Source organism: Saccostrea cucullata, unplaced genomic scaffold (genome assembly GCF_032062105.1).
Source record: "Saccostrea cucullata isolate Sc308-1 unplaced genomic scaffold, CSIRO_AGI_Scuc_v1 ctg48, whole genome shotgun sequence".
In the NCBI taxonomy this organism is placed as follows: Eukaryota; Metazoa; Mollusca; class Bivalvia; order Ostreida; family Ostreidae; genus Saccostrea; species Saccostrea cuccullata.
In genome coordinates this window covers 380,400-408,042 of record NW_026930219.1, presented here as the reverse complement: position 1 = coordinate 408,042, position 27,643 = coordinate 380,400, and the positions used below count along the sequence as shown (strand labels likewise).

Here is a 27,643-nt window from a genome sequence, read left to right as displayed (position 1 = left end):
TTGTCCTTGGTGTCATTTAAAAGAACTTCATTGGTGGAATATACATACCAAATTTGAATCAAGTATCTATCTCTCATGGTTCAAAAGTTATGGCGAAGGTTAAAGTTGACAACAGACAGACAAACAGACAGGACAAAAATAATATACACCTCTGATCTATTGATCCAGGTGCATAAAAATCTTCTTCTCAAGAACCAGTGGGCAAGAAAAGCTGACATGTATGTGGAAGCATCCTTTGGGTTGTGTAGATTCTAAATTGTTTAAATGAGCACCCAGGGGGGGGGGGGGGGTTAGGGGGTTAGGGGGCTAAAATAGATATAAGAAGAGGAAAAATCTGGTGAAGAACTGCATCACCAGTTTCTCAGGTGAGCGATGTGGCCCATGGGCCTTTTGTTGCTCTTTTCACTTCATTATATGATGTAACAAGAGGTCCATGGACCACAATGCTCACAACTTAGGCCCTATTTTTCTTCATTAAACTTGTCCCCTTGTCATCTTTTGATACCTTGACACCCACCACCCCCACTGCAAAGGGACAAAAGTTGCAACTTTTCTAGCCCAGTGGTTCTTGAGAAGATGAATTTTCCTGTTTTATATTTTTCAATGCAAAACTTTAATTCCCTATTGTGGCTTGTGTATGTCCAGACAGATGGATGGACAGACTATGGACAACAGGTGGTCAGTAAAGCTCAGGTGAGCTAAAAAGGAAAGGAACAAAAGTAAAACATACAGAAATAGATCCAATACCTGTCTTAAACAACATGCAAGAATTTTCTTATTCATTATTTTACCTGGAGAGCCACACATTACTCCTGCTTTCTCAAGAGATTCCTGAACATTTGAGTAAACTGGACTCTGCTGACAGGCCGATGCCTGGCTTTCTACACATGTTTTCAATGACATATAACCATCACTGAAATGAATTTCAAAATAAAAGCCTTCAGTTTAAAATATATTGAAGTGGTTCCATCCTTACCCTTATAAACATAAACGAAACAAACTTGCTTTAATATTGTTTTGATTGTTTGGAACATATTGTATAAGATATAAACATTTCGTAAATAAATACACAAATTATATAATAAACATGTAGTAGTACAGGGGTTTACCAGCTGATATTTGGTGATTTTCCTCCAGTACTATCCATTACAATCCCAGCATCTGAGTAGCATTTCATTAAATTGCAACCAGAATCTCCTAAAAAACAAAATGAAACATTGAACATTTCCTTGTCCCCCATCTCTGATTGGAGTTTTCTTATGTCATGGTGCTAATTAAGATGTGAATAATCGCTCTAGATTTGAACTAAGAATTCAGCTCTCTTTATTATTTTAGAAAACTACATCAAAAAGTTAGAATTCTTATTAAAAGAAAAATATGTGGAAATTTAAGCAGAAATTAAATTTGTTTCCCTAATTTTTGCTGTTCCATACTTTTGTGAAAACGAGGGGACACTACTAAATCTCATTCATTTGTCTGTCACAAAAAACTTTAACCTTGGTTTTCATAACCTTAACATTTATTGGAGAGAAGACATTGCTTTCATATATTTTACATGTTCATTACCTGTGATTAGACTTTTCCAAATGTATATCTGACCCCTTGACCTTTTATTTTGATCTATCATTAATGGAGTTACGAAACAGGCAACACATACTTTAATGTTCCTTTGTTATTATTACAAGACCAAAACCAAGTCAACTGAGCTAGGTTTTTAATGGATTAATAGAAAATAACAGAGAAGAAGGAATATATTCAAAGACTCACATTAGAATCTGATGCTTTTTTACATCATTTTTATCTTAACTTTTATTAATTCAAATTCTTTAAAATTCTTGATATGATGGAAAGACAGAACAGGGCACAAAGACAATACAGTACAAATATGTCATGAATTACTGCATCCAAGTCAAGGGGACCAGGGGTTAGTGACTATTCTCTGTATCTGCTTGTATTTCATTCAAAGGTCAAATAACTAATTAGTAATTACCGCAAAGCATAGCAGCCTGAGTCATACTACTCATCATCGTCGTAAAAGACGGATTTGCAGCACAAGCGCTCTTGTATGGCTCAATACAGCTTTTCACAGCTTGAATTGATCTGTAAAATACAATATTTATGGCACTGTGATATCTTTCATTTAAATGTTAAAATTTATTTCCTGTCAGTCAGTATAAACGAATGCATTTCTGTTATCATCTGCTCTACAAAATGAACCTGACAATTTTTTCTCAAAAGTTTTAACCAAAAAATGCATCTTCTGCAACGTGATTATTGTTGAATCAAACTTTCACAGGCTTTGGGGGATAAGGGAGGCGAGTGGTTGGTCCTCCACTTTTCCCCCAAGTGTAATGCTTTGAAGATAACTAGTCTCAATTAGTAAACAAGGCTGATTAACACATGGTTTAGTTTTCATTGGAGAGAAATCTACCCTGAAAACATATTAAAACTGTAATGACACATAGCAAATTGAAAGTGGGGGGGGGGGCTAAGTGAAAAGGGGGGGGGGGCTAAACCAATAAAAAACACGAGGCCCATGGACCACATCGCTCACCTGAGTTACTTTGGTGATGCAGTTCTTTACCAGATTTCCCCTGTTCTCATATCTATTGTTGCCCTCTAAACCCCCTCCCCATTGATTTAAATAATTTAGAATCTACACTACCCCAGGATGCTTCCACCTAAGTTTCAGCTTTCCTTGCCCACTGGTTCTTGAGAAGAAGATTTTTCCTATATATTTCTATGTAAAACTTGGATTTCCTATTGTAGCCCCGCCCTACCCCCGAGGGACATGATTTTAACAATTTAAAATCTACACTACCCCAGAATGCTTCCACATAAGTTTCAGCTTTCATGGCCAACTGGTTCTTGAGAAGAAGATTTTAATGACCCCACCCTATTTTTGTCTTTTCTTGATTATCTCCCTTAGAAGGAAACCTAGCAATTTAAACTCTGCATCCCCCAAGGATGCTTTGTACCAAGTTTGGTTTAAATTGGCCTAGTGGTTCTTGAGAAGAAGTTGAAAATGTGAGAAGTTTACAGACGGACGGACGGACTACGGACAATATGTGATCAGAAAAGCTCACTTGAGCCTTCGGCTCAGGTGATCTAAAAAAGGTGAACCCCAATTTTCAATGCCTATTTTACGTATATATTTGCAAAAAAGGGGGCTATGCCCCTTAGACCTCCCCGGTTCCGACGCCTATGTGACAACACCAAAGACGGTGCTGAAGGTTGAGCAATTATGATGCTCTGACATTATCAGTGTGAGCAAAAAAAATTGTCAATATATCATGTATAATTTTTTTATTCTTTGCTTTTATTGTATTGACAATGTTTACTGACAGTCAAGTTGCCAAAAAAAAACACTTTTTCTTAAGTTGTTCCAAGCTTAGTGCTAGTGGTAAAAAATACAGGTCAAAAAACAACAACTACTCACGCGCACATGGTCTGTTTGTCTTGCGGTGACATCGATTGCGTATTTTCTGGCATTTTAAACGATGTAAAACATTTGGACACTTCTACTATGTTACATTCTGAAGACACTCCTGAAAAAAGGAATTTTTTCTGTTTAATTAAAAAATAATATATCACTATTAAATTAAATTCTTTACAAATACAGGTATTTCACAGGCTATCACAGCTTCATATTTTTGGACACGTTATCTTCCTTACGGCTAGAACCTCTGCCATTGGGGTCATAAATTTCAAACTTTATTATAAAAATATATCTAGTTTATCTACTAAATAAATAAGAGAAAAAAAGAGACTAAATAATTTATACACTTCACTATCTTTACACGAAAGACCCAGTCTAACTCCAAAAACGCCTTGAGCCAATGAATTTACCAATTATGTCAGTTATTACAGTTATGCCAACACTTTGACTGCTTCATGCCCACAAATAAAAAATAAGATTTTATTAAGAAAGCTCTCATTCTGAAGGATTTGGCCCCATCTCTAAAGGCTAATTTTACAATTTTTCAACCCTTACTCCCATTAATGTTATATCATATGTCAATGTTGGTTCAGTACTTCTAGATAAGAAGCTGAAAATTTCAATACCCTGGAAAAAAAACAAACAATGCATGAACAATTCAAAAAAGTACAAAATTTTAAAGCAAAGTACTTAGGGGCAGAAAATCAGATTTTCAAAGAAATGTACGATAAGACGGTCTTATATATATATATATATATATATATATATATATATATATATATATATATATATATATATATATATATATATATATATATATATATATATATATATATATATATACATAATTATATCCAGACTTCACTATACCTATATAAACTCCAAAAACACTGGCCTTGGGACTGTAAATTTTATAGTTTGTGTACAAGGAATCCTATACTACCATACCATACAATTTATTTTTCTGCTTTTAAAATATACAGGAGCAGAGAAGTTAAAAGAATGTACGACCTATTTGTCTTACTTTATAGCATTTTTCCTAACACCAGAACCGTTGATCCAGGGGCCCTGAAATTCAAAATTTTTGAATAGGCTACTCTGCTCATTATTATCTGCGCTAAGATTTATACCTGCAAAATATCTAGGAGCAGAGAGAAAGGGATTTTCAAAGAATTAATACATGACAAAATAATCAATAGAGCCATGCCCCGTATGGCAACATGGCAAAGAATAAACTTTTCTTTAATGCAAATTTAATGAATTGGTACCAAAAGTAGGGTATTCTCACTGGAAAACAATTACGAAATTTGAAAATAGGCCAATGTTAAAGTTTTTTCAATAAGTACAAAAATCTCCAAGGTCAAGGTCAAAAGGTCAAGGTAATTGGTATCCAATGAAAAGTCTTGCCATATAGAATACTTATGTAGAGTATGGAAGCCCTAGCCCTAACCGTTCGGAAGTTATCGCCAAGGTTAATTTTTTTAAAGGTCAAACTCCAAGGTAAAGGTCAAGGGGTCAAAGTTATTGTTATCAAATGAAAGGTTTTGTCACAAGGATTAAATATGTAAAGTATGAAAGCACTAGCCCTAACCCTTTAAAAGTTATGGTCAAGGTTTGCTTTTTTATAACGTCAGTCAAACTCAACGGTCAAGGGGTCAAAGTTCTTGGTATCCAATGAAGGGACTTCTCACAAGGATTACATATATGAAATATGAAAGCCCTATCCCTTACCGTTCAAAGTTATGGCCAAGGCTAAAGTTTTTTCACAAGTACGGAAATCTACAAGGTCAAAGGGTCAAGTGTTTTGGTAACCAATGAAAGGTCTTTCAACAAAGAATACATATGTGAAGTATAAATGTCCTGGTATCTACTGTTCAAAAAATTTGGCCAAAGTAAAAATTTAAAATATTCATGTAAAAGTGGGTCAAATTCCAAGGTCAAGGTCAAAAGGTCAAATTTGGTGGTCATAAGGATTACACATGTGAAATATGAAAGTCATACCTCCACTAAATCAAAAGTTATGGGCAAGGTTAAAGTTTTTGCGGACAAACAGACAAACAGAGAGACAGACAGAGAGACAGACGGACATGACAAAAACTTTATACTCCCGAAACTTCGTTTACGGGGGCATAAAAAGTTGTACTCCTTCACCTATCCAAAGTTTTCGACCCAAGCACCCCCCACGACGAACGAAAACCGACAAAATCTTAAGTAACCTAAAATGGGGCAAATGGTTAAATTATGTATCAAAATTATGGATAATTCAATCAAAGCAATCACTATCTATATTTCTTATTCATACTTAGTTATTAAATTAAAGAATAAGAACGAACATTTCACAAAACTAGAGTGTTCCAATTAACTGAGTAACGCACGTATCGCCTGCTTTGTAGCTTTACAAAAGATGTAAAAAGAAATCAAAGAGTGGTCAACAGGTCAATATTTTTTTTTACTATGAGCATGATAATTTTTTTTTAAATTTACATGCAAAGGAAAAACAAACATTCATTTGGATCATCAAATTCCTGCGTCTAAAAATTCAAAAGCCATAAGCTAGATTTAATTGCCCGGTTTATAGATCAAAGGTCAGGGACTAGTAAATTGTAATGCTTTATTATAGTGCAGTATGGTTATAATGAATTTTCCAAGTATGCTTTTTGATAATTACTAAGTGCATATGCTAAATGGCATAGTTTACCCTTTAAAAGCCAGAATTTATGCTGTATATGAGCACTAGGGACTTTTTTTGAAAAGTAGATAAAGAGTCATGAGGTCGATAACCACAGTACTTTGTAAAATCAAAGTGCCAAACAATATATGTACAAAACAAACCCCTTACAGTTCTCAACATAAAAAGGTGGACAGACAGACGCCGGGTAAAATATCTCTATTTATGTCGCTCTGCCCGGCAGTCTACACAAAAAGATGGGAGTTCTGTAAACTGAACAAGTAAATGCCTTATGATAAGCCATCTATAACGAGGTTCACACTACAGAACAGCGCCCTCTTGACACTTTAAATATGCAGCGTACAAATTAATTGTATACCTGGATACTCCCTAAGGACGCACAACATGTGTATATTATACGGCATACGAATAAATATCTATCGTTTTAATAAGCTTTTTTTACAGTGAGGAATTATGTGACAAAGGTTTTTACATTAGGTAAAGTGAAATAAAGAAAACTAAACAAAAAGGCTCATTACCCAAAATGGCTATGGACGCATAATTTCAACGTAAAAAAAAGTAGGCGGGGGACTGCAATGAAATGCACTTTTTCATCTAAATTAACACCTGACTTTTTTTTTCTCTCAATGAAATGCGACATTTCTATGATAATTTTACTACTAGTAACTAAAGCGCTCAGGTCTGCAGTTACTTACCAAGAAAACGTTTAGTAAGAATTGAATATCTGTTCCAGCTAAAATTGCATAAAAAACTAGAAAATATAAATTAAAGAAAACTGCATTGTTATTTAGCCCAGCTTTTCTCTCCACTTCGTTTTAAAATCCCTTTTTATTAGTTCTTGACATGGACACGATGGCTTATCAGACGGTGGGCATTTAAAAAGAATCGCTTATTTAGAAAAATTGAGGTCAGATAAATTACCACAAATACAAATTAAAATAGGTTATTGTAACAAAGCTATTCAACTTTCCTACATTTGTTTTCAGAGATAATTTATCTCGAAACTTGTTCTGTTCATCTTTAATTTTTTTTATAATAAATCATTATCCAGTTGCAGGACAACACGTGCTCTCTGTTGGCGGTGTTTTAATCCGTTGGCCTTGACCGATCAGTCGCCCTGAAGATTCGGATCAATTAGATTGGCTAGACCTTATGTTAATTACTCACATACAGACTTCTATCCCCTTTAAATATTCTAACATTCCGTGATTACATCCCTGCCCCCCACCCCCTAAACAGGAATGCGCCTCATCTCATTATGAATGCATGTAAGTAATAAATATCTACATATATTAGATTGTCTTTTTTTTCATCTTACCTGCGAAGCAGACGGAAATAAAAGTAAATCCGATTTTAAACAGAGAATTCATATTGCCTTTTCTTGCAGTGCAAAATATGCTATCAAATATCTTTTGATTTTTTAAACCTATCTGCAAAACGCACACACACATACACTCTTTTGAATGCCGTCTGCGGGGTTTCCTAAGGGGAAAGCTAGTATTACGATGATTAATACCAACGTCTGCAAACGTTGACTCAGAGAAGGCGGAGTTACAGTCGTATGCAAGAGAGAATGCTTCAAATACAATGTACTATCAATTATTTAATTGATGGTTAGAAAAAGTCAATAAGCAGGCTGACTGATGCCGGCTCTTCCAATGGTCGACAAATGCAGGAAGAATTATCATGTGTACCACATCATTTGCAATTATAGCCAAGCTTCTTCATTCAACGAAATGTTCGAGATTGTAAATTTCATTACAACGTATTTTGCTTTGCAGTTTATTTTTTTATTTGCATTCTTGCAGATGAGCAAAGTTTAAAGACTGCATTTATTCTTGCATATTTACAAGATGTAAGGTTGATCTTATACCACTACTACTAGTTGTCACATTCAGCATGATCAGAATGATTCCCCTCGGGCGAAGTTGTGCCGAGGTTAACATCACTTCGCTGTAATTCATGGGATCATTTGTAGCTTATTGATGGTCTGTCGTTTTATAACTAAGAATGTACGGTGAATACGTAAAAAATGTTAAAACTAGATTATCTGTGTCATAAAAAAAAAAACAGAATTTTTTTTCCTCTTGTGCATTTATAGGAGCTCTAGACTTCACCAAGCATCGTAACAATGCCGTTAAATTAAAATTATTAAGTAGATACTTCACTTAAAAGAACTTCAGTTTTCTTTTCCTGGAGGTTGAAGATTTTTTTAATAGTAGGAAGGCTGTCGTCTAATAACGGAGATCGAATTATGATGAACAGTTCAGTTTTTCCAATAATCATAAGAAAGGCCTAGGGGTAACAAAGCTCACGCTGGTCCGTAAAAACCTAGAGCACATTGCCAATATTAATTAACTATTGACCTGTGATACTCACAAAGTTTTTTGTCCCCCGCTTGAAAAGTGGGGGATATTAATTTGGGTTTGTCCGTCCGTCCGTCTTTCTGTCTGTCTGTAACGCTTTCGTTTCCACACGATATCTCGAGAACCCTTTGAGCTTTTGCAATGAAATTTAGCATAGCAACTCCCTATGGACTAAAGAAGACCCCTATTGATTTTGAGGTCAAAAGGTCAAAGGTCAAGGTCATAAATAGGCAAATTCTGTCTGTTAAAACACTTTCGTTTCCACACGATATCTCTAGAACCATTTGAGCTATAGCAAAGAAATTTTACATAACAACTCCCTGTGGCCTAAAGAAGACCCCTATTGATTTTGAGGTCAAAAGGTCAAAGTTCAAGGTCGTAAATTTATACATTCTGTCTGTGTGTAACACTATCATTTCCTGGATATTTCAAGAAGATTTTGAGGTTATGCAATGTAATTTTATTCCCTAGGACGTCTCTCGCCCCTCTCAAAGTGCCCCGCCCCGTTTGTTTTATTAGTATTTATAGTATTACATGTCGCTATTTTTAGCGCAGGGGCATGAGGAGAGTTATTGCGTATAAAACAGGTTCTCGGCGGACTTTATGTTCTTATTACATCTATTAGAACTGTTTAATAAAGGCTAAATAAATCAAACACCATGGATTGTGTAAAATTTTGAGAATACCGAACATGAAAACATGAATATATACATGTATGTGACTTCAGTTCTGCATATACTTCGCTCCATGTAAAGCGACTCCGTGGTCTAGTGATTATGTCTCTCGCTTCATATGTGAGAGGTCCGGTAAAAAATACTTTTTTTTTTTACTAAATGATAGTATTCAGCATGTGAAATGAAAAATTTATGAGGTTATAAAATCATCATTACAGTGTGATAAATATTCCATATAAAAAATCTTCTATACACATAATAAAGAATAAGCAATCAAATCTTTACATGTATATGCATATTGACATACATGTATTTTATTTGCTTCAGTATACATGTATACATTTAATAATTCTACAAATTCAGTCAGGGGGAGCCGACTTTTTCCTTAAGCGGGGGACACGAATTCTCTGAATTAGCTTGTTTGAATAATAATTTGACCCCCATATCGTGACCCAACCTACCCCGGGTTGTATTATCTGTACACACCAAGAAGATGTTTATATTTTAAATCACGTCCTTAATAATGTGTCCCGCAGATTTTAAATACATATTCTTATGAAAATAGTTTATCTCGTTTAATGGCCCCATCTTACCCTTAGTGTCTAATACATGATGTAGTTACGATCTCGACAGTTGACTTTTTTTATAGTTTGCTACAATATTTGCTATACTTGTGTGTAAATAAGAATACTTTCTGTCAATATGTACGATAACGTATCGATATCCAATCAATTGTTCAAAGAATTATGGTTACACTTGATATTGTATTTTTCAAGATGCGAGTTACTTGAATACTCTCACTATATGAAGTGTTCATTGTATGGTCGATATTGACAATATTAATTGCTTAACTCTTGTTGAGTACCGTCGCAGCTATTGTGTCTGCATGTGTTATTGTTTGAATACTTTACCTTCAAAAAGATGGTACTTAACATCGATATGGACTATGTCGAGGATATCTTATATCATATCGAATCATTTTCTTCATCACTCATGTGGCATGTTTTTCTTCATGCAAAACTTGTACATATGTACTTTGTGTGAAACATATGGAGAAAAGGAAAAGTATTCAAGATAAAAAATCCATAAAGCAATACAAAACATGAACAGAGCAAACACGGACCTCCAAATCATTATAGGTCGGATCAGGTGCCATGGAGGAGTAAGCATCTCCTGCTGACCGGTCACACCCGCCGTGTGCTCTTTGTCATGACCGGGATATAACGGGAAAATCCGTCGTCAATTCAGGGTATAAACAATGGACTAAATCTGACAAGGTCATTGTATCGACCAATGAACTTACGATTGTGATTGTATATTGTTTAACGTCCATCTCGAGAATTTTTCACTCATATGGAGACGCCACCACTTGCCGGTGGATAGCTGCAAATTTTGTCCTATACCTGGCACTCAGGGCCATCGATAAGGGAAGGATCTTTTTTTCGTGCAAGCACCTACTGCGACACGGGACCTCCGTTTATACGGTCTCAGCCAAAGGCCCAGTCTCCACGTCCCACAATAGGATTCAAACCCGCGACGTAAGAATAAATTCCTTACTCTTCGACTCTAGAGCAGACGCTTTAACCACTGCGCCACGCGGGGGAGAGCCTGCTGATACTCTTGTTTCATTAACTTGTTTGATAATAATTCACATCGCTTTAGATATTGTTCATACGTTGAGTATGCTCTTGCGTATCGATTGAATAAACTGAGATTTATAAACTCCGTATGCAAGTGATGAAGGTATATTGCTGCATAAGTAAGGGACGTTGACGATAGAAAAGTTAAAGTCGTCACGTTTATCATAGAGCTTGGTTGTTACATTACCATTAACGTATTTTTCAAGTAAAATAATCAAATATGAAACAGATGTGTTAGACTCTGTAGTATCTTTTTATCTCAAGCTCACCAGGATATATCGTATCGACAGAAGAATGGAAATTACCATTATTAATTGACAATATGTCGTCGATATATGAAAATGTCGATTTGAAGGCCATAACAAGTGTTTTCCTCTTTTCACACATAAGATTGTGCACAAATTCTGCTTCATATGAATACAAAAATAGAACTGCTAATAACGGACTGTATATCCAGGATTGTTGGAATTCTAAGCTTAAGTCAAAAAATGCCTTAGATGCTGATTTTTTTTAGGGTCAAGCAGCCCAAAATGAAAATGCCTTCCAATTTTATATCATCAATGCAAATTATGAGTTTCCAACAAGTTTAAAAGATTTTATAGATAATTGAAATTTTGACTTAAGTCTAAGTCTGTTTCATGATCCCGGGGCCTGGTCTCCAAAAACCACATAGATATTGTCAATCAGAAACTCAAGCTTTTTTTTGTCAACTTCAGAGAACTTGTGTGTACGATCAAAGTGTTTTTTAACAAAATGATTTTTGCAAATGACCAATGACAAGGTAAGTAAATTTACGAGTTCCATTTTTATTGAAAAAGCGTTGTCAATGATATCAAAAATCGGACGATAACTTATAGTGGTGAATGGTTTTGTATAACGTTGAAAAGTTGTAAGCATGGATATCCGCCATCTGAGAATGTTAGCATTATGAAACACAGGACCCTGTGAATGGATAGGAAGAAATCTCCATCATGACCATTTTGGGTCAAAATATTACACGTCGTTGATCGGGAAAGAGGAAATTAGTAGCACTGTTGGCCGGAAGTAGTAATGCCGTATTCCTAGGGCTCTTCCCGAAAGCACATATTAGAAATCCAAAGTAACGGGTAATCAAGTTACCGAGTTTACTAATAAAAGCATGTTATTTAAGGATATCCGATCCTCAGCCAGGAAGGATAACTCCAAAAATTAAAATTTAAAGGTCTTAGGAAGTCTTAGAGAAGGTCTTATAAAAGTTGACATTTGTACTCTACAAACGGAGAAAAAAATAATACAGTTTAAGAGAAATAAGATTTTCTTGAATCCAGTCTTAGATACCAATGCTTTTTAGAATGATATAAAATGAGAAGTGATTTGTGATGTCTTGCAATGCTGGAAAAAGCCTTTTACACTATGTATTATAGAATATATGACGGAAGTAGAAGACAAAAAATACCAAATAAGTTAAAAAATCATGACAATTTCTCTGAATGCCTGGATACCTATTGTTTTTTAAACTAAATTATATTTATTGATTAATTTTCAATAATAAAAAGCATTGCTGATATTCCAATTCGCTTTTTCTGAAAAAAAATATTGGAAATTTGACAATTTTCCCTATATAATATCATTAACTTTAATCTCTAACTTAAAAGAAATACCGCCTATAAGTCGGTTTTATTAAATAAGCTTGTATATCAGATGGAATGACCTCATATAAATCCTTAGTTTTAATAGCTCGCCTATAAGTCGGACAAAGAGTTTTAGATCAGAGATTTACTCCCAAAAAACCGACTTATATGCGAGTATATACGGTACATATCAGTTAGGGAGAAGAAACTTATTTCCCTGCATTATGTGCAAATTGATCCTGATTTTAGTCACCCAGCTCTTCCACGAGGTCATAGTAGTGACAACAAAATACACACAACTTGAGAATGTCTGCATATAAATAGGTTATTAAATTTCTTTACAAGTTTTTTTTTTATTTTAATCTTTAAAAAGTTTTATGCAAAACTTTGATCCACTACTGTGGATAATAATAATAATCCCTGGGATTATAAGATAAACAGAATTGTACATGTATCTTCACTACTTAAGTTTTATACTTTCTGGTTTACTTATTTTCAGAAAATTTATTCTATATATTTTCAATGTAAAACATTCATCCCTTATAATGGCCCACTATGATATCATGCTTTGAAAAAAAAAAATTATAATTCGTGTTTTGTTGTTTTATGTAGAAGCTTGTTCCAGCTTTTCTAGTACAGTGATTCATATTTTCACCCCCCCTAAATAATCCCCTTTAGTTGCCCCATACTCCCCCAGGAGCCATGATTTGAAGGATTTGGAATTTATACCACCCAAGGAAGCTTACATCCGTGTTTCATATAATATTTTCCTGTGATTTTTAAGATCATTGTTTTTCTTTTTTTTTCAATGTTAAACTTTTATCACCATATTATAGTGATCCCACTTTACTTGTGGGGGCGGAATTGGTCCTAATTTTATCATTTTTTATCTAGACTTCCTAAGAAATTTTACTCTTAAGATATTTTTTTAATACATTTGTATTTCGAAAGCTTCTTTTTCTGGAATTCATTTTACCTGCTTTCCCAAGCGATTTTCATTTAACATACTAATTATGACTACAAATTTGTTAAATGAAAACTCAACAGAATCTTCTACCTTGAAAAGTGTAACAATCTACATGTATATGACCTACCTGCACACTTCCTCTCAAAGTCAGCTATGCTACCCTTTATATTATTGTAAAGTTGGTCACCGTCGTCGCATGCCTTTCTCAATGGATCAACACATTGTAGAAACGCTGGTAAAACCCTATCAAAAAGATTATAATACAGCTAATCATCAAATTGTATATTGTACAGAAAAAATCTAAAGACTCCATAAAGAAGACTGTGTATATTGCCTTCAGCATTCGGATAACTTTTTCGTCGTCAGGCTTAACAAAGTTTGCTCGATTAAAATAACCAAACTGAGAATTATGATTTATCAATGTTTTAATGTAAATATAAGTAAATTGTAGTCAAAAGTGATGGGGGAAGCACAAATACACACAGTATTTTGAGTTAATTTTTTTAATTTACTTCCGATGTATCGAATTAGAGAGAATATATTAACAGAAAGCTTGCAATTTCAGTTGTTAACATTACCCATGCGTAGATAATTTATGACTACTTGTAATTAAGCATCAGTCACAAACAAAACCCAAGTGAAAATCCCAAGATGGAGAGTTTAAACAAAGTGTTTCTAGTGATGCACTTATATTTTTATCTTAATTTTTTTTCCACTCAAAAGTATATAATGATTTGGAGTACGTATGTTTAACTGAAAACGTGATATTTCGTTATCTTTACTAAATAAGTGATTGTTTGAAAGTAAAATGGAACAGGTTTAGGGCAGCATATCATGTTGATATAAAGAGGCCCATGGGCCTTATAGGTCACTAGAGCATCATGAAACAACTTTCCAACAATTGAATTTGGATCGTGCTATAAACCAGAGGCCATAACATTCACAATTTTGAAAGAGGTACCATTGCCAAACATAACTATACAATTAGCATGCATGCTTACATTGGTTACTAATACCTATAGACAGAGAAGGGGAACAAAAAATGCATTTCAACTTATCAGCAATAATCAGTAGTGCCCCATCCCACAGGGACTCCAGGCCAAGGGTCCACACATTTCCCAGTTTTGATAAAGGCACCCTTGCTTATCATAAATGTTTGACAAATACCCAGAAGAAAATTTCAAAGCTTTTATAAATTTTCAATATATAATCAATAGAGCTCTAACACAAGAACCACTGGCCCTGGGGTCATGAAATTCAAAATTCTTGAAGAAGGACCCTGCTCATCATATTAACTATATGTACATAATTCATCTGTTTATTACCCAGGAGCAGAGAAGATGATTTTCAAAGAATTAATGTATTTTAACTTTATAATCCATAGAACCCCGCCCTTACACCAGAACCCCTGACCCAGGGCCATGAAATTTACAATTAAGGAAGAGACACCCTTGCTCTGACATCATAACTATGTATGTACTGTAGTTAGTTTGTTTAATGTCCAGGAGCAGAGACGACGGTTTTCAAAGAATTAGTGCATTGTCACTATATGATCGATAGAGCCCCGCCCTAACACCAGAGCCCCTGACCCTGGAGCCATAAAATTCACAATCTTGAAAAAGGACCTTTTTTAACGTAACCACAAGTACAGTATGTAGGTAGTTCTTCCGATTATTACCCAGGAGCAGAGGAAAAGATTTTCAAAGGATTAAATATAAATGAATTTTCACTTTATAATTGATAGAGCCCCACATTAGCAACTGAACCCCTGACCCTGTGGTCATGAAATTTACAGTTTGGGAAGACAACCTTCCTGGTCATACCCCGGTAACTATACACTAAGTTTGTTAACAGTTTGACTGCTCGGTTAGAAGATTTTAAAAGATTGCATTAATTTTAGTGGTTGCGGATTTAAAAGATTGCATTAATTTTAGTAGTTGTGGCCCCATCCCTCAGGCTCCAGGAGGACAGGGACCATGAAATTCACAATTTTTGTTCCCTTTCACCCTAAGATGGTGTATGCCTAAATTGGTTGAAATTGGTAGAGCAGTTTCAGAGAAAAGGCTGAAAATATTAACACAAAACACGACGCACGACGACGGACGAAAACAGATAGCCAAAGGCCACTTGAATGACTCAGGTAATTAAAAAAGATTGTATTTTGTTATAATGTGGACATAGGGTATACATCGAATTACAGAAAGTAGCAAAGAGTTCTGCTTATTCCAGGTCTGCTATACGGCATACTCTATAGAATTATCTGTGGATAGCTCTTGCCAAGTCTGTTTTTTATTAATCACTATTAATATTACATGTACACATGGTTTGCGGAAAGAGATCTCGTGATATACACGTTATTTACATGTATCCATTGCAGTATCGCTTTTGACATGTGGTGTCTGAAGCCGTTGAACCCTTGAACTTAGATTTTGATTGCTCGCTGATCATTCCAATATGTGTCGTCTGCACGAGGCAGTGGTTGAATTCTTATGTCGCAGGTTCGAATTCACTGCGTTAGATTGACATAAAAAATAAATAAATTTATAATTCAAAAAATTCACGGGGATCTAAGTCCTCATTCCCTTAAGATCCGCCTCCTGATGACTATGAACAATGTATGTTAAAAATGTATGTAATTACTTGCAAGTTTCCTCCAGGCCACTGTTTTCATTCTGTGATGATTCTACAACACTCATGCATTTTTGAAGCCCCATGACGTCACAAGAAGCACCACTAGAACCTGTAATGAAACATAGATTAACAGTAATTACCTTCTATAAACCTGTATACTAAATAATTAAATTTCAAGGACAATAATATCATTTTTTTAATTATTAGAAGAAAATAACCTTTTTCTTTGAAATAAATTTGCATTGATGCATATTTTATATAACAATGCACCCACGTTTCCATGCTACCTTCATTTTATATGTTGCGCTATTATTATATTATATGTGCTCAAGTACCAGGAAAAATAAATCCTTTTGGTATTTTAAGCATGAATATATATTTGAATCCTTACAACACCGAGATAATTGTTGATGTAAAGAGCTTGTCACCAAGTTTGGAAAATCTTTCTTTGAGAATAAAGATCATAGTAATTTATCTTTTATTGCTAAAAATAAATAAAACTTCTAGTGTTTTGAATTGTGTCATTGTATTTCTTTTTAAATGGAATGTAGAATTGAGCAGTGTTTAGAACTTTCTGAAATATAGTTATGATATTGGTGTCGTATTCTTAAACGATGTTCATACCCCCACAATTTGATTTCAATATCTTCATATTGTTGTAAAAGCCGACATAAGTTGGATTCTCGGCGCATGCGTCAGAAAAGGGTGAGACACATTCCTCAAACTTCTTCCATTCCCTGTAAATATAGTTTTCTAGACTGAAAGATTTAAACAGCGGAACAAACAAGCAGCTGCATTTAATATAAAGGTATATTTATTAAGGTCCGATGGGGCTAAAAATTCGTCCTATATGAATGACTCTGGAACATAAATACTGGTATGGGAATTTGGTATATAGGTTACCACAACATAAAATGTTGAATACTTTCTGAAGCAAATAGTATTTTACCTCACTACAAACCGTAGATGCATGGTTAAATATTTAATAGATGTATTATTGTTTGATATTACTTTAACATAATGAACAACCATATTAATCATAGTGCCGTTTACTGATTTTTATTTGAAAATTAAAATTAGCCGTATACTTATTTTAATTTTCAAATAAAAATTAGCAAACGACAGTTGTAATACATTTGCTTACGAAACGTTGTGGCGCCTTCATAAGAGTGAAAAAATCTCCAGAGGGACGTTAAACAACATACAAACAAACGAAACGTATTTTTTGTGATACCGTCCTAAAAGAAAAGTCAAAAGCGCAAAAGTTTGCTTTCCCCAGTGAAATGCATTCTCAACCACTATTGAAATAATTGTTTCAATAGAGATCGTTATTTCAATAGTGGTTGCAACACCCCAGTCATTGTACAGCCATTTATATTCAAATGAATATCAAATTAATATTCGAAATCTAAGAAATGATTAATCAGATACATGGATATGGTACTTACAAACATGATTTTTGAGGATCGCTCAGAGTTGAATAGTCAGTACTTTGCGCGCACTGGGTTACTCCTTGAATATTGCACGGAATCACATCTACATAGAAAAATACAATTGTTTCTAATTAAGAATATTTAATTTAGTGCTTATAAAGACATGTGTAGGGTAAATCTCCCTTAAATTAGTTTCATTTATATGTCGATTATTATCATGATTATTATCATTAACGTGTGTGTAATTCACAGTAAAGGTTTGTATAGTGACCAGTATAACAGGAAATAACTTATAGACCTACTGCCTCGCTAGTGAGCTAGTTTTCAAGTGATGCGGTATAGAGTCTCCCTCTATTTCAGGCAAGTGAAACGACGACAAGCAGTTATAACCCTTGGATGGGTGACCACTTTGCATGTGTTGAAACAAAATGTTTTTGTGGGAAAAAATATCTGATGCCCCTGTGTGAATGCTCAAAACGAAGGTTAAAGTTTTTCATTTGCAAGTTGAACCCAAGGGTCAAGAGATCAAATTGTTGGTATCAAAAAATGACATGTTACAAAGAAAACAACCTTGAAATATAAAACCCTAGCACATTCAATAGTTATGACCAAACGAGCTTAACTCTGAGGTCAATATCAAAGGGTAACAAATAATTTAGGTGCCTATAAGAAATGGTCTTGTCAAGAGAAATATTCCTGTGACATATGAAAACTCTAGCCTTAAATGTACAAAAGTTATGGTCAAGGTTAAAGGTATTAAAAGTGGATCAAGCTCAAAGTTGAAGTAAAAATTATTCTTTTCTAAGGAGAGGACTTTTCATATCGAATGCCTATGTGAAGTATGAAAGCCCGAACACCAATGTATAGATTATGCTAGGGCTATTGTATATTACATGTGTATTCTTGGGACAAGACCTTACGTTTGGCACCAACAATTTTGATCATTACACCATGGCCATTGCGTTTGATCTACTTTCGAAATATTATAACCTTCGCTGTAACTTTTGACTGGTTTGTGCCAGGGTTGGCATATTCCAGACACTAGTATGTATTTCTTGTGACAGGATCTTTTCTGAAATACCAACAGTTTTGACTTCTTTATTTTTGACCTGAATAGTGTCATACTTTGGGGGGGAAAATCAACTTTGCCATGGCTTTCCAACGCTTGGTGCAAGGGCATTCATATTTAAGGAGGCTAGAGGGGCACCAAATTATTTTGTTTTATTAACCACCAGATATATCTTAAATTTTGGGATATGATATCTTAAACTGTCAAATATCATTTGGCAAAGAAAAATTTCATAAATTTTAGTTTTAAAATATTATCCTTTTGTTATATCTTTATATGGAGCTCTTCTTCTACAGGAGATCAAAAAAGCCTAAAAATGGCCACAACCACCCAGCCCCTTTAATGTTTTGAATTGACTTTGACATTTGAATAGCATTTTTTTTTATTTTAGTATCACCGAATCAAAGAAAAATAGGGAAATACTTTTAGAGGACGGAAATGGTTAAAAATTCTCATTATATTTTAATTTTCTGAAATAATTTTAAAATCGCCTTTCATCTCCCTTATTTTTTGTATAATTTCAACCATTGTAGTTAAGTTCCCTGAAGCCATCACTTTCTCGCTTAGTAATGCTGTCGCTTGTATCTTGTTTTCTCTTGTGGTTTTGTCTATATATAGTTTCTATCCCTAGCTGACGTTTTCGATTGATTGCTTTAAGAAGGGAAATCCTTTAGCACTTGAACTTTTCTTCAAGCATACTAATGCATCAGGAAAAAAGAACAGTTATTTGTAACATTTCAAAATTCTAACAGCAACTATGACTAAAAATACACAGAAACTAAGTTGTTTTAAGCATATAAATGGGGAGGACTTCAAAATGCCTATAGTTATGTTATTAAATATGTATGGTTTTGATGTGTTTTAGAATGATATAATTTTTTTATATATCTTTTATTTTGGATCGTTAATGCAGTGCTCATTTGAAAAGTGTCATAGTAGATGCATCATTGAAAGTTTAAAATCAAAGGCCTGAAGGGCCACAATGGCGCCGCTCTTTAGATATGGCAGTGACACCGTGAAATAATTATATAGCTTAGTTGTACATGTATATCTAGCTAAAATACCCCGATTTCAGCATTTATGAAATAAAAGCATTCAATTCATATGGTCCAACTGAACAGCTTGAGAACAGGTTTGAATGTGTAGTCACTAGTCAGTACCCCGGTAAAAGAGTATTAGGACCATACTTGCCAACACCCAAGAAGTAAAAATTTGGTCATTTGTGTACATGTATTGATAATTCTTCTATTTAAAAAAAAAGGCTTTACTGAATTATTTACTTACAATGATGAAAAATTATTGATTAAATTGACATGTTAAGGTAAGTCACTCCTCAGCTTTTTCGAAAAGTTCACGCAGAAGCTTTTACTTCAATACTACTTATTAAAATTCAATTTTTATAACATAATTAAATTCAACAATGTAAATTTTTTAACATTCAATGAAAAAACTGCTCAAAAATCTACAAAGAAGCAAGATTTATGAGGGACTATTTCTTTTGGTGGAAGGATATTTAGCAGAAAATTCTGCAAATCTGCACATTTATAAAATTTAATGTAATGGAAATTTAGCCTCACATACCTTTACTCGGAGAATATTTTCCGTTTTGATATTGCTAAAAATATTTAATATAGGTCTTAATTTATATTTTTAGACTAAGTTTTACACCTTCCCTCAACAAACTTTTCCAAAAATTGAAAATATACTAAAGAAGTCAAGATCAAATTTACACCATTTTTTGCCTGAAAATGACTTATTTTGACAAATATTTCAAAATTAACATCACTGACCCCACCTTTTTCTTTCATTATTTTAAACTACTCAATACTTGTGACTGATCAGCACTTAAGTCGTAAAAAGTTTGATATAAGAAAATTTTTTATTGCCTATTAAGTTTTTTATACCCCAAATATGTTATTTTTTTAGTGCAAAAAGGTCACACAATAATTTACGCGCATTAATTTGCAAGATTTGTTTAATGATAAATATTATTCAAATTATTTTACGTAAAATAAGATTATATTTATTGCCATGCTTACAGCTCATCAAATATAATAAGGGTTAAAGTAATTAACCAAAGAAATGAAATTTAAGTGCAAAAAGGTCAACTTAAATGTACCGTAGATCAGTAGGATGCACACTGACCCCCTATTTTCTTTGCGATTTTGAGTTACACTTTATGAGTACTTATCCAAAATATACTTCTCAAAAAATCCTTGATATAACAAATTTCAGGAGTGACTTACCTTAAATAAGAAAATTGGTTTCATTGTCCAGCATTGACCTGAATTATGGTAAGTCTGCATTTAAAAAAAAGCCTTTTCGGTTTTTGCTAACAGGGACCTATATCATGTATATACTAATATATATATTGTTTATATATAGGTCCCTGGTGCTAAATTTAAAAGTAATTCCAATTTTAGAGGATTTGAAATTACTTTTCCTCTCTCATAATTAGGCCTAATTAATTTAATTAACCAGTGTAATGTGTACTAAATGTACAGTAAGACCTACACTGTTTTCGAACACTATTTTATGTGATGAAAGTTGTTTTCCAAGATTCCTTGACATGTACATAAATATTGTTTCTCTTTCTCTTTGTTCAATTTGTTCCTGCTGGTCTTGATAACAATCTTGTTCTACACTGTATCGGAAGCCATTTTAAATTTTGATTTGTCAAAACAATTCCAGTTAATTGTTTACACCTCCACCGATAATTTACTGGCCTACTGATCCACATAGCCAACGGGTTTGTTTACGTAGATCAAGCTTGGTTTGTAACTGGAAGTTAAAAATACAACCTAATTTACGAACCAAATCCGGAAATCCGGGATTTGGGCGATAAGCATGACTCGCCGTGCCATAAAAAATAATCAGGTTAAGGGTCGAAAAGTAACCCGACGAAAGTGGGTGAGTTGTCAACTGTGTATAGGACTGTTGAAATTGTATGATGTTCAAGCAATTTATGGAATAAACGCAAAAAGTGGCATGTATATTCCTACGCCAGATACATGAAGGTCTTTGTTCGAGTACTATATTATTTGGCGCATGAAGAAAGCGGTGAACAGTCAGAGATATTTCATCATTGCTATATGTGCGTCGAGCTAAAGCTCGACGCCATAAAAAAAATCCAAGAACGAGAACCCTAGATAGTGATATTTGTCCTTTTGATTAAGGGGGATGTACAAGCCATATTGGATCTAGTCTGGTGAAAACTAAGAAATACCAAGAATGCACTTAATACTCTACTAAACTAGTTCAAAGTTACTCAAAGTGCTAATGCACTAATTACCTACTGTTAGAGACCAAAATTAGTAAACAATTAAGTTTATTTTGTCTTAATTAGAAGAAAATTAATCATGTTAGAACTGCGCAGCTACAGCATTCATGATATGAAAAATGCAGTGAAAATGGAGTTAGTTTGATTCATCGATAATATGGCTACAACCATTTGTTCCGTTTTTTTTCTCGTCATTATCCATAATTCTTGAAAATTTGATTTTTCATATGGGTGTCTTCCTGAGGCCATGTGTTTATTTCGTCCTAATTATTATCGCCATTCCTCTGTCACACAGAGTTCGAATAACAATGATTTTAGAATAAATGCGACCATAATAACACCAAGACAAGAAATTACTTAGTAATAATCATTAGGTTATATTACTTACTACTTTTATTTGTTGCATCGCATCGTCTGATTAATGAAAAAACGCGATTTTAACCTCACTCCAGCAAATCGGGAAAAACTGTTCTGTTTTCAACTCGAAATTCCTCGCTAATATTATTCCACTAAGCACATGGTTGGCATGTGCATATATCTGCTGTAGATAGATGCGTTTATTACCATGTTTATATTTAATTTTTCGTGAAACAAGTCTTGATAATTTGTTGGTTTCTTTAAAACTCAAGAAAAAAAGATAAAAATGTCCTAAACATATGTGTTTACGGTGGGTCTTTTTTCTGTGGCGATAGAAGTTATTTTCAAATGGGGCACTGCAAGGAAAATGCTTAGCATTTAATTTGAAAATGTTAAATAATACGCAGTGCATGAAAAATAAATTGTAATTACATGTCTTACATTCGAAAAGTTGGTACATATGTCTATTTTGTTTATAAGTTAGATAGAAAAAATAGGCAGTCATAGGATTTCCTTCAGGCACCTCACATAAATAGCTAGAATGTTTGCAATGACCCACACATTGTATGGGGTCATGTTTGGACACAAAAACGCATCATATGTCTCATTATGTTGACAACGTTGTGAGCTATTGCTCATTGAACATACGAAGCTTGATAAAATATAATGAGTTGTTTCTATGAAATTTAGAAGCGAGCACAATGTTTGCAATGAAAGGTCCATTGCATATGCTATGTCTATCATCGCAAAAAAAGTGAGTGCTAACCCCCCCCCCCTCCCCCGAAAATCCTTTGTTTGTTTTTCAAAATAGTGTCAAAGATAAAAAAAATGCATTACTAAGTATGTGATGGAACATGTACTAGCCGTATAATACCACTTGTTATAAAAATATTTGGTTGCCCTCTCTCCCGATCTAGGGCATTTATATTTTACAAGTTTTGAATTGACTGCCTAGAAATGGCCCAACTCATTTTTTTAACATTCCATTACACGATATTTTTTCTTTTTCTTCCGTAAACAATTCTGTTTAAATTTTAAGGATTTTTTTCTCACCTATAAATACGAACCCAATAATTTTTCCCTGAGTTGGGAGGACCACCAAACATCATTTTAAAGATGTTTATAGGTTGATTTTTTTCTCTTTACCTTGTACAATTGTAATTTTGAAAATATGGGCAAATAGAAAAAAAAATGTATGTTCAAACTAAATAAATTACTTCAAGCCACACTATAACTACTTTCCTCTTTTAAAATTTAGTGTTCATATTATTTGAAATATTTTGCAACTGTAATTCTCTTCTACATTTAAAGATTGTTATGCCCCTCCATATTAAGAAGAGGTCTGGAAAACAAGATTCTGTGCTAAAAATAGACCACGTGCTGCTATCTATGAACTACTTTCATGGTTCTTTTCACTCTTTTTGAAGACAATGGTACCTTATTTTGAACTTGAAATTATCATTTAAAAGTGCAAAAATTAGACATTTTCTCAACAAATGGTTGTAGAGAGAACATTAATGCATAGTTTGCATATTTTTTTGGATTTTTTAAGGCTCTGCTGAATTCTGTAGCTGCGCAGTTCTAAGGAGCATATCAAAAGCATTTTTCTGCAAAAGTATAGATTATATATGCACAACATGCATTCGGTTATGCATATTTATTGTATCTTTATCAAAAAGACTTAAAATTTGATCAAAATATAATGTATTTTAGCCATTTGAAGAAATGTTTACATTTCGCTCTCACTGCACTAAAGGTGCCCGTACATCCCCCTTAAATTCCTGCCATAAACCTGTTTTATTGGTCTCATAGATTTGAACTTAAAAACCTTTAAAGGTGACATCGTGTTAATCTTAACGAAAAAGGCGACGATAAGAGTGATCAATCTAAACAAATCCTCAAACAATACAAATCTATATGAACAATGCATAAAAAGTGGATTCTTAAGTTAAGTTAATTTTATCTGAAAACGTCAAAATACGATCCAAAGATAAATTGTATTTGCTACAAGAACATCATAACAAGCATAGAATTTACAATTTGTTGGCCTGTAACATCAACTTACCTATTCGTTACCTGACTCGGTTTAAAAAGTATTCGTATTCAGAGCATGCTCTTGAGTATCGACTAAGTTGGGAAATAAACATCATAATTATATAGATGCATAATGGCGAATATTACCATATAAATAAAGTGGAAGATGGAAAGGCGAAGTAGTCTAGTTTGTGATAATTTTTTTCGATCGCCCTTATCATGCTTATAGTCTGAAGTCGTTAAACATCCAAATATTAAACTTTTATGGTAAACTCATGTGAAGTCTTTTTTTTACCTGACAAGAATATATAGTGAACATATGAATGGAAATAAGTATTCATGGTATCTTAATTGAAAAAAAAATCGTCGTTTTATTTGAATGCTTAATTAAAGACCATAGCAAGTATTTTCTTCTCACGTAGAATATTTTTAAATAAATTCTGTTTCATAAGAATTTTAAAATGTCAGCTAATCAAGGAACACTATAAGAACCTTTCGGAATTTCCAACACACTATATAATTTGTTAATGAGGAACTTCAGAATCTTATCAGCTCAAGAGTACTTATGAGTACAATCATTAAGATAGAGAGCTTGGTAAAGTGTACAGTATACTATACCAAACAGTTTATTTTTGTGAAGATTTTTGTTTAAGTTTAGAAATCCAGTATATATATGGAAGATCGAAATTCCCATGCTTAAAATTCCACAACGCTATAATACAAACATAAATTAAACACAATCTTTCATTACAGTTTTCATTTTTGAGAGAGAGAGAGAGAGAGAATAAGTTAAAAGAAGGTGGGTGACATAAAAGTAGGTATATTTTTGATTTATTGATGTTTGAAAAATATTTGTATTTTGTTTTGTTTTGTTTTTTTTTTTTCAATTTTCTGAAAGTCTCTATTGTGTATTTTTTAATGACTTATAAATATTTTTGATTTTCAGAAAACTTTGAGAGGCTTGTTGACAGCACATCTGTAAATACTAGTATTGCTTCATTGACATAAGCAAAATATTTAAAGATTTTGATGATATTGTATTACTTATATCTCCAAATATAAAAGTTTTACAATCTAGATTTTATACAATGTCTTTTTTGGTGACAGTGTCCAACAAAACCATGTAGAAATTGTTTTACAACTGGACATTGCCAAATTAAATGATGTATTGTTTCTTCCTCTGCTTCATAAATTGTACATACATGTAGGTTAGATTCACATCTTATTGTTTAATACTTTTTAAAAGTATTAAACACTGAGCTGTGATTTTGAACAGTTTCGTCCTTGAGTATATGTTGGATTTCTAGATGAAGAATTTTAACCAAGTGCTTAAAGAGCTATATTTGAATTAGTCTTAGAAACAAAGAATTAAGATATAGTAAGCCTCGTATGCTAAAACCATAATATATTGTTCAATCCTTTATAACATCCTATTTGGTGAAAACTGAAGATTAGATAACCCTCGTATTGCATTTTAACTTTCTATCAAGAGTTTAACATCCATTTTGACAAAGTGTTCAGGTTTTCTCCATCCTGTTTAGTCCAACGTCTGCATAATCTTCCGCAGAATTCATCAAAGAAACGAAGTATTGTATCTTTGCGTCTTACTTCCTTACATGCACTGGCATAGAACAGTGAATAAATGATTCCCAATAATAGCTACATCAAATAAGAATATGCTTAGGGAGAGGGTTAAAATAGGCTGAATCTGCTGCCCAATCCTATTCTCTCCTAGCTATGTGAATAAAATATTGTTTTTTAAGAAAGAATTTATTTACATCTTTTGCTGCTATTTTCGACAAGAGGACAAAAAATGCTTAATTTTCAGACATGAAACACACAGTTCCCATCTTTTAAATCCTTCTTATTTTAAATCCTGCTTATTTCTTGCCACCATTCACTGATATTATTAATTGAATCCCTGAATAGAACGAGAAACTGGAATGCAACCATCACAGATCCAATGCATGCCAGAAATTGTCTAAATTACATCAATAAAAGCTAATTACCAGCAACAATCTTATGCATGTAATTCTGTTTGTTGTTCTTGTAATTTGACGATAAATTACAGAGTTTGTGAGATTTCGTGCTTATTTTTTTTAAATCCACTTGCCAACATCTTAACAAAACTCTCGTAATAGAGTTTTGTATAAACGCTGTGAAATATTGTTTGAACACCAGAATCACATCGCAGCTGATAAACATCAAACTAAAGCAGCTTGGATGATCACACGATATGTCGCCGCACAGAAGTGCAAACTGCACGGCGTGGTAACTCATCAAGAAACTGCTTAGCCTCTATTGCTTAACAGAATTGTAATGGCAATATGTAATAAAGATTCTGTGAAAGTTGCATCAAATTTCATTCAGTGGTATGAGAGGAGTTGCCATCCCTGCTCAAGCGGGGGGTATAATAAAGACAACCATCCCTGCTGGACGCCTGGTGTGTTACGGGAGGCATCACAGCGGTCACCAGTGTGAGAAAAAAGATGAACTCGAAATCATTTGCTCCATGTCAAAGGACTGGGATTTTACGCACACGTTTTACTACGAACCCAAAGAAGTCTGTGTTGTTAATTTTGAATTAAACTTAATGCGTACACTCTGAATAAACAAAGCTGGCGGACTTCTGTAGGTTAATTAACGACATTTGATATCTGGATTTTAGATAAATCCTCAGATGCCAGCTAGGCTGCTTTTAAGAAAAAATGTTTAATTATAAAAAGAATCGAATGAAATATTTTTCAGTAACATTAAAATGTGCAAAAATATAGCTTTTGTAATTTATATTTACTTGCTTTTGTGGCTCCTCAGAAGAGTGAGAAATGAAGAGATGGGGTGAAAAGGAGTTCAACAGGCGGCGCTGCCCTTCAGATCTCTCTTACCTCTTATCATTAACGCCAGCACCATTGATAATCCAAAGACATAATCCATTATGACGAAATGGCAAACAATTCACACAAACAAAAATTAATATTTTTGGATTGTGACGGTATTTTCTTAAAGCTATTTTGGCTCCCCACTGCACACCAGTCTCACGAGTATATTTTAGTCTCGTTCCACCGTGTGTTTGTTATCTTGGAGGAATTCCTTGGTGATCACTTTTTGATACGGTCAGCTGACCTGATTCAAAACTTGGTACGCGAACAAGTTCCCCAAAGCCTGTCCTTTGCTGCAACTTGATGCTATAAACTGAATATATATTATTTGTTTCTGTTTTTAGTTTATCATATCTTTTCTGAATGTTTCCATTGTTTTGATGAGTGTTTTTGTTTGTTTTATTTGCTGATTGGGTGATTTTTTTTCAACGTAAAGTATTAAATACACACATGTGAGGTTATGATATGGAACTTCTAGGTACTCAAGATTTCACTTCTAAATGATAAACATTCATGAAATTTATGAGGAAATTCCCAGGACATCAATGGTATTGACAGTAGTTCCAGTATAATTT

At 33.7% G+C, this 27,643-nt stretch overlaps 1 protein-coding gene across 1 annotated transcript; it reads right to left on the bottom strand.

Moving 5' to 3' along the window:
* Positions 1-747: 747 nt before the first annotated feature.
* On the bottom strand, positions 748-27,396 carry LOC134283278 (uncharacterized; the record flags this gene model as incomplete). Its single annotated transcript, XM_062765721.1, has 9 exons — positions 27,075-27,396; positions 17,465-17,552; positions 16,641-16,753; positions 16,026-16,125; positions 13,513-13,628; positions 3,440-3,548; positions 1,991-2,100; positions 1,110-1,197; positions 748-913 (listed from the first exon to the last, which is right to left on the bottom strand). Coding segments are annotated over exons 1-9 (939 nt in total), but the record flags the coding sequence as incomplete, so codon positions are not given.
* Positions 27,397-27,643: the final 247 nt, after the last annotated feature.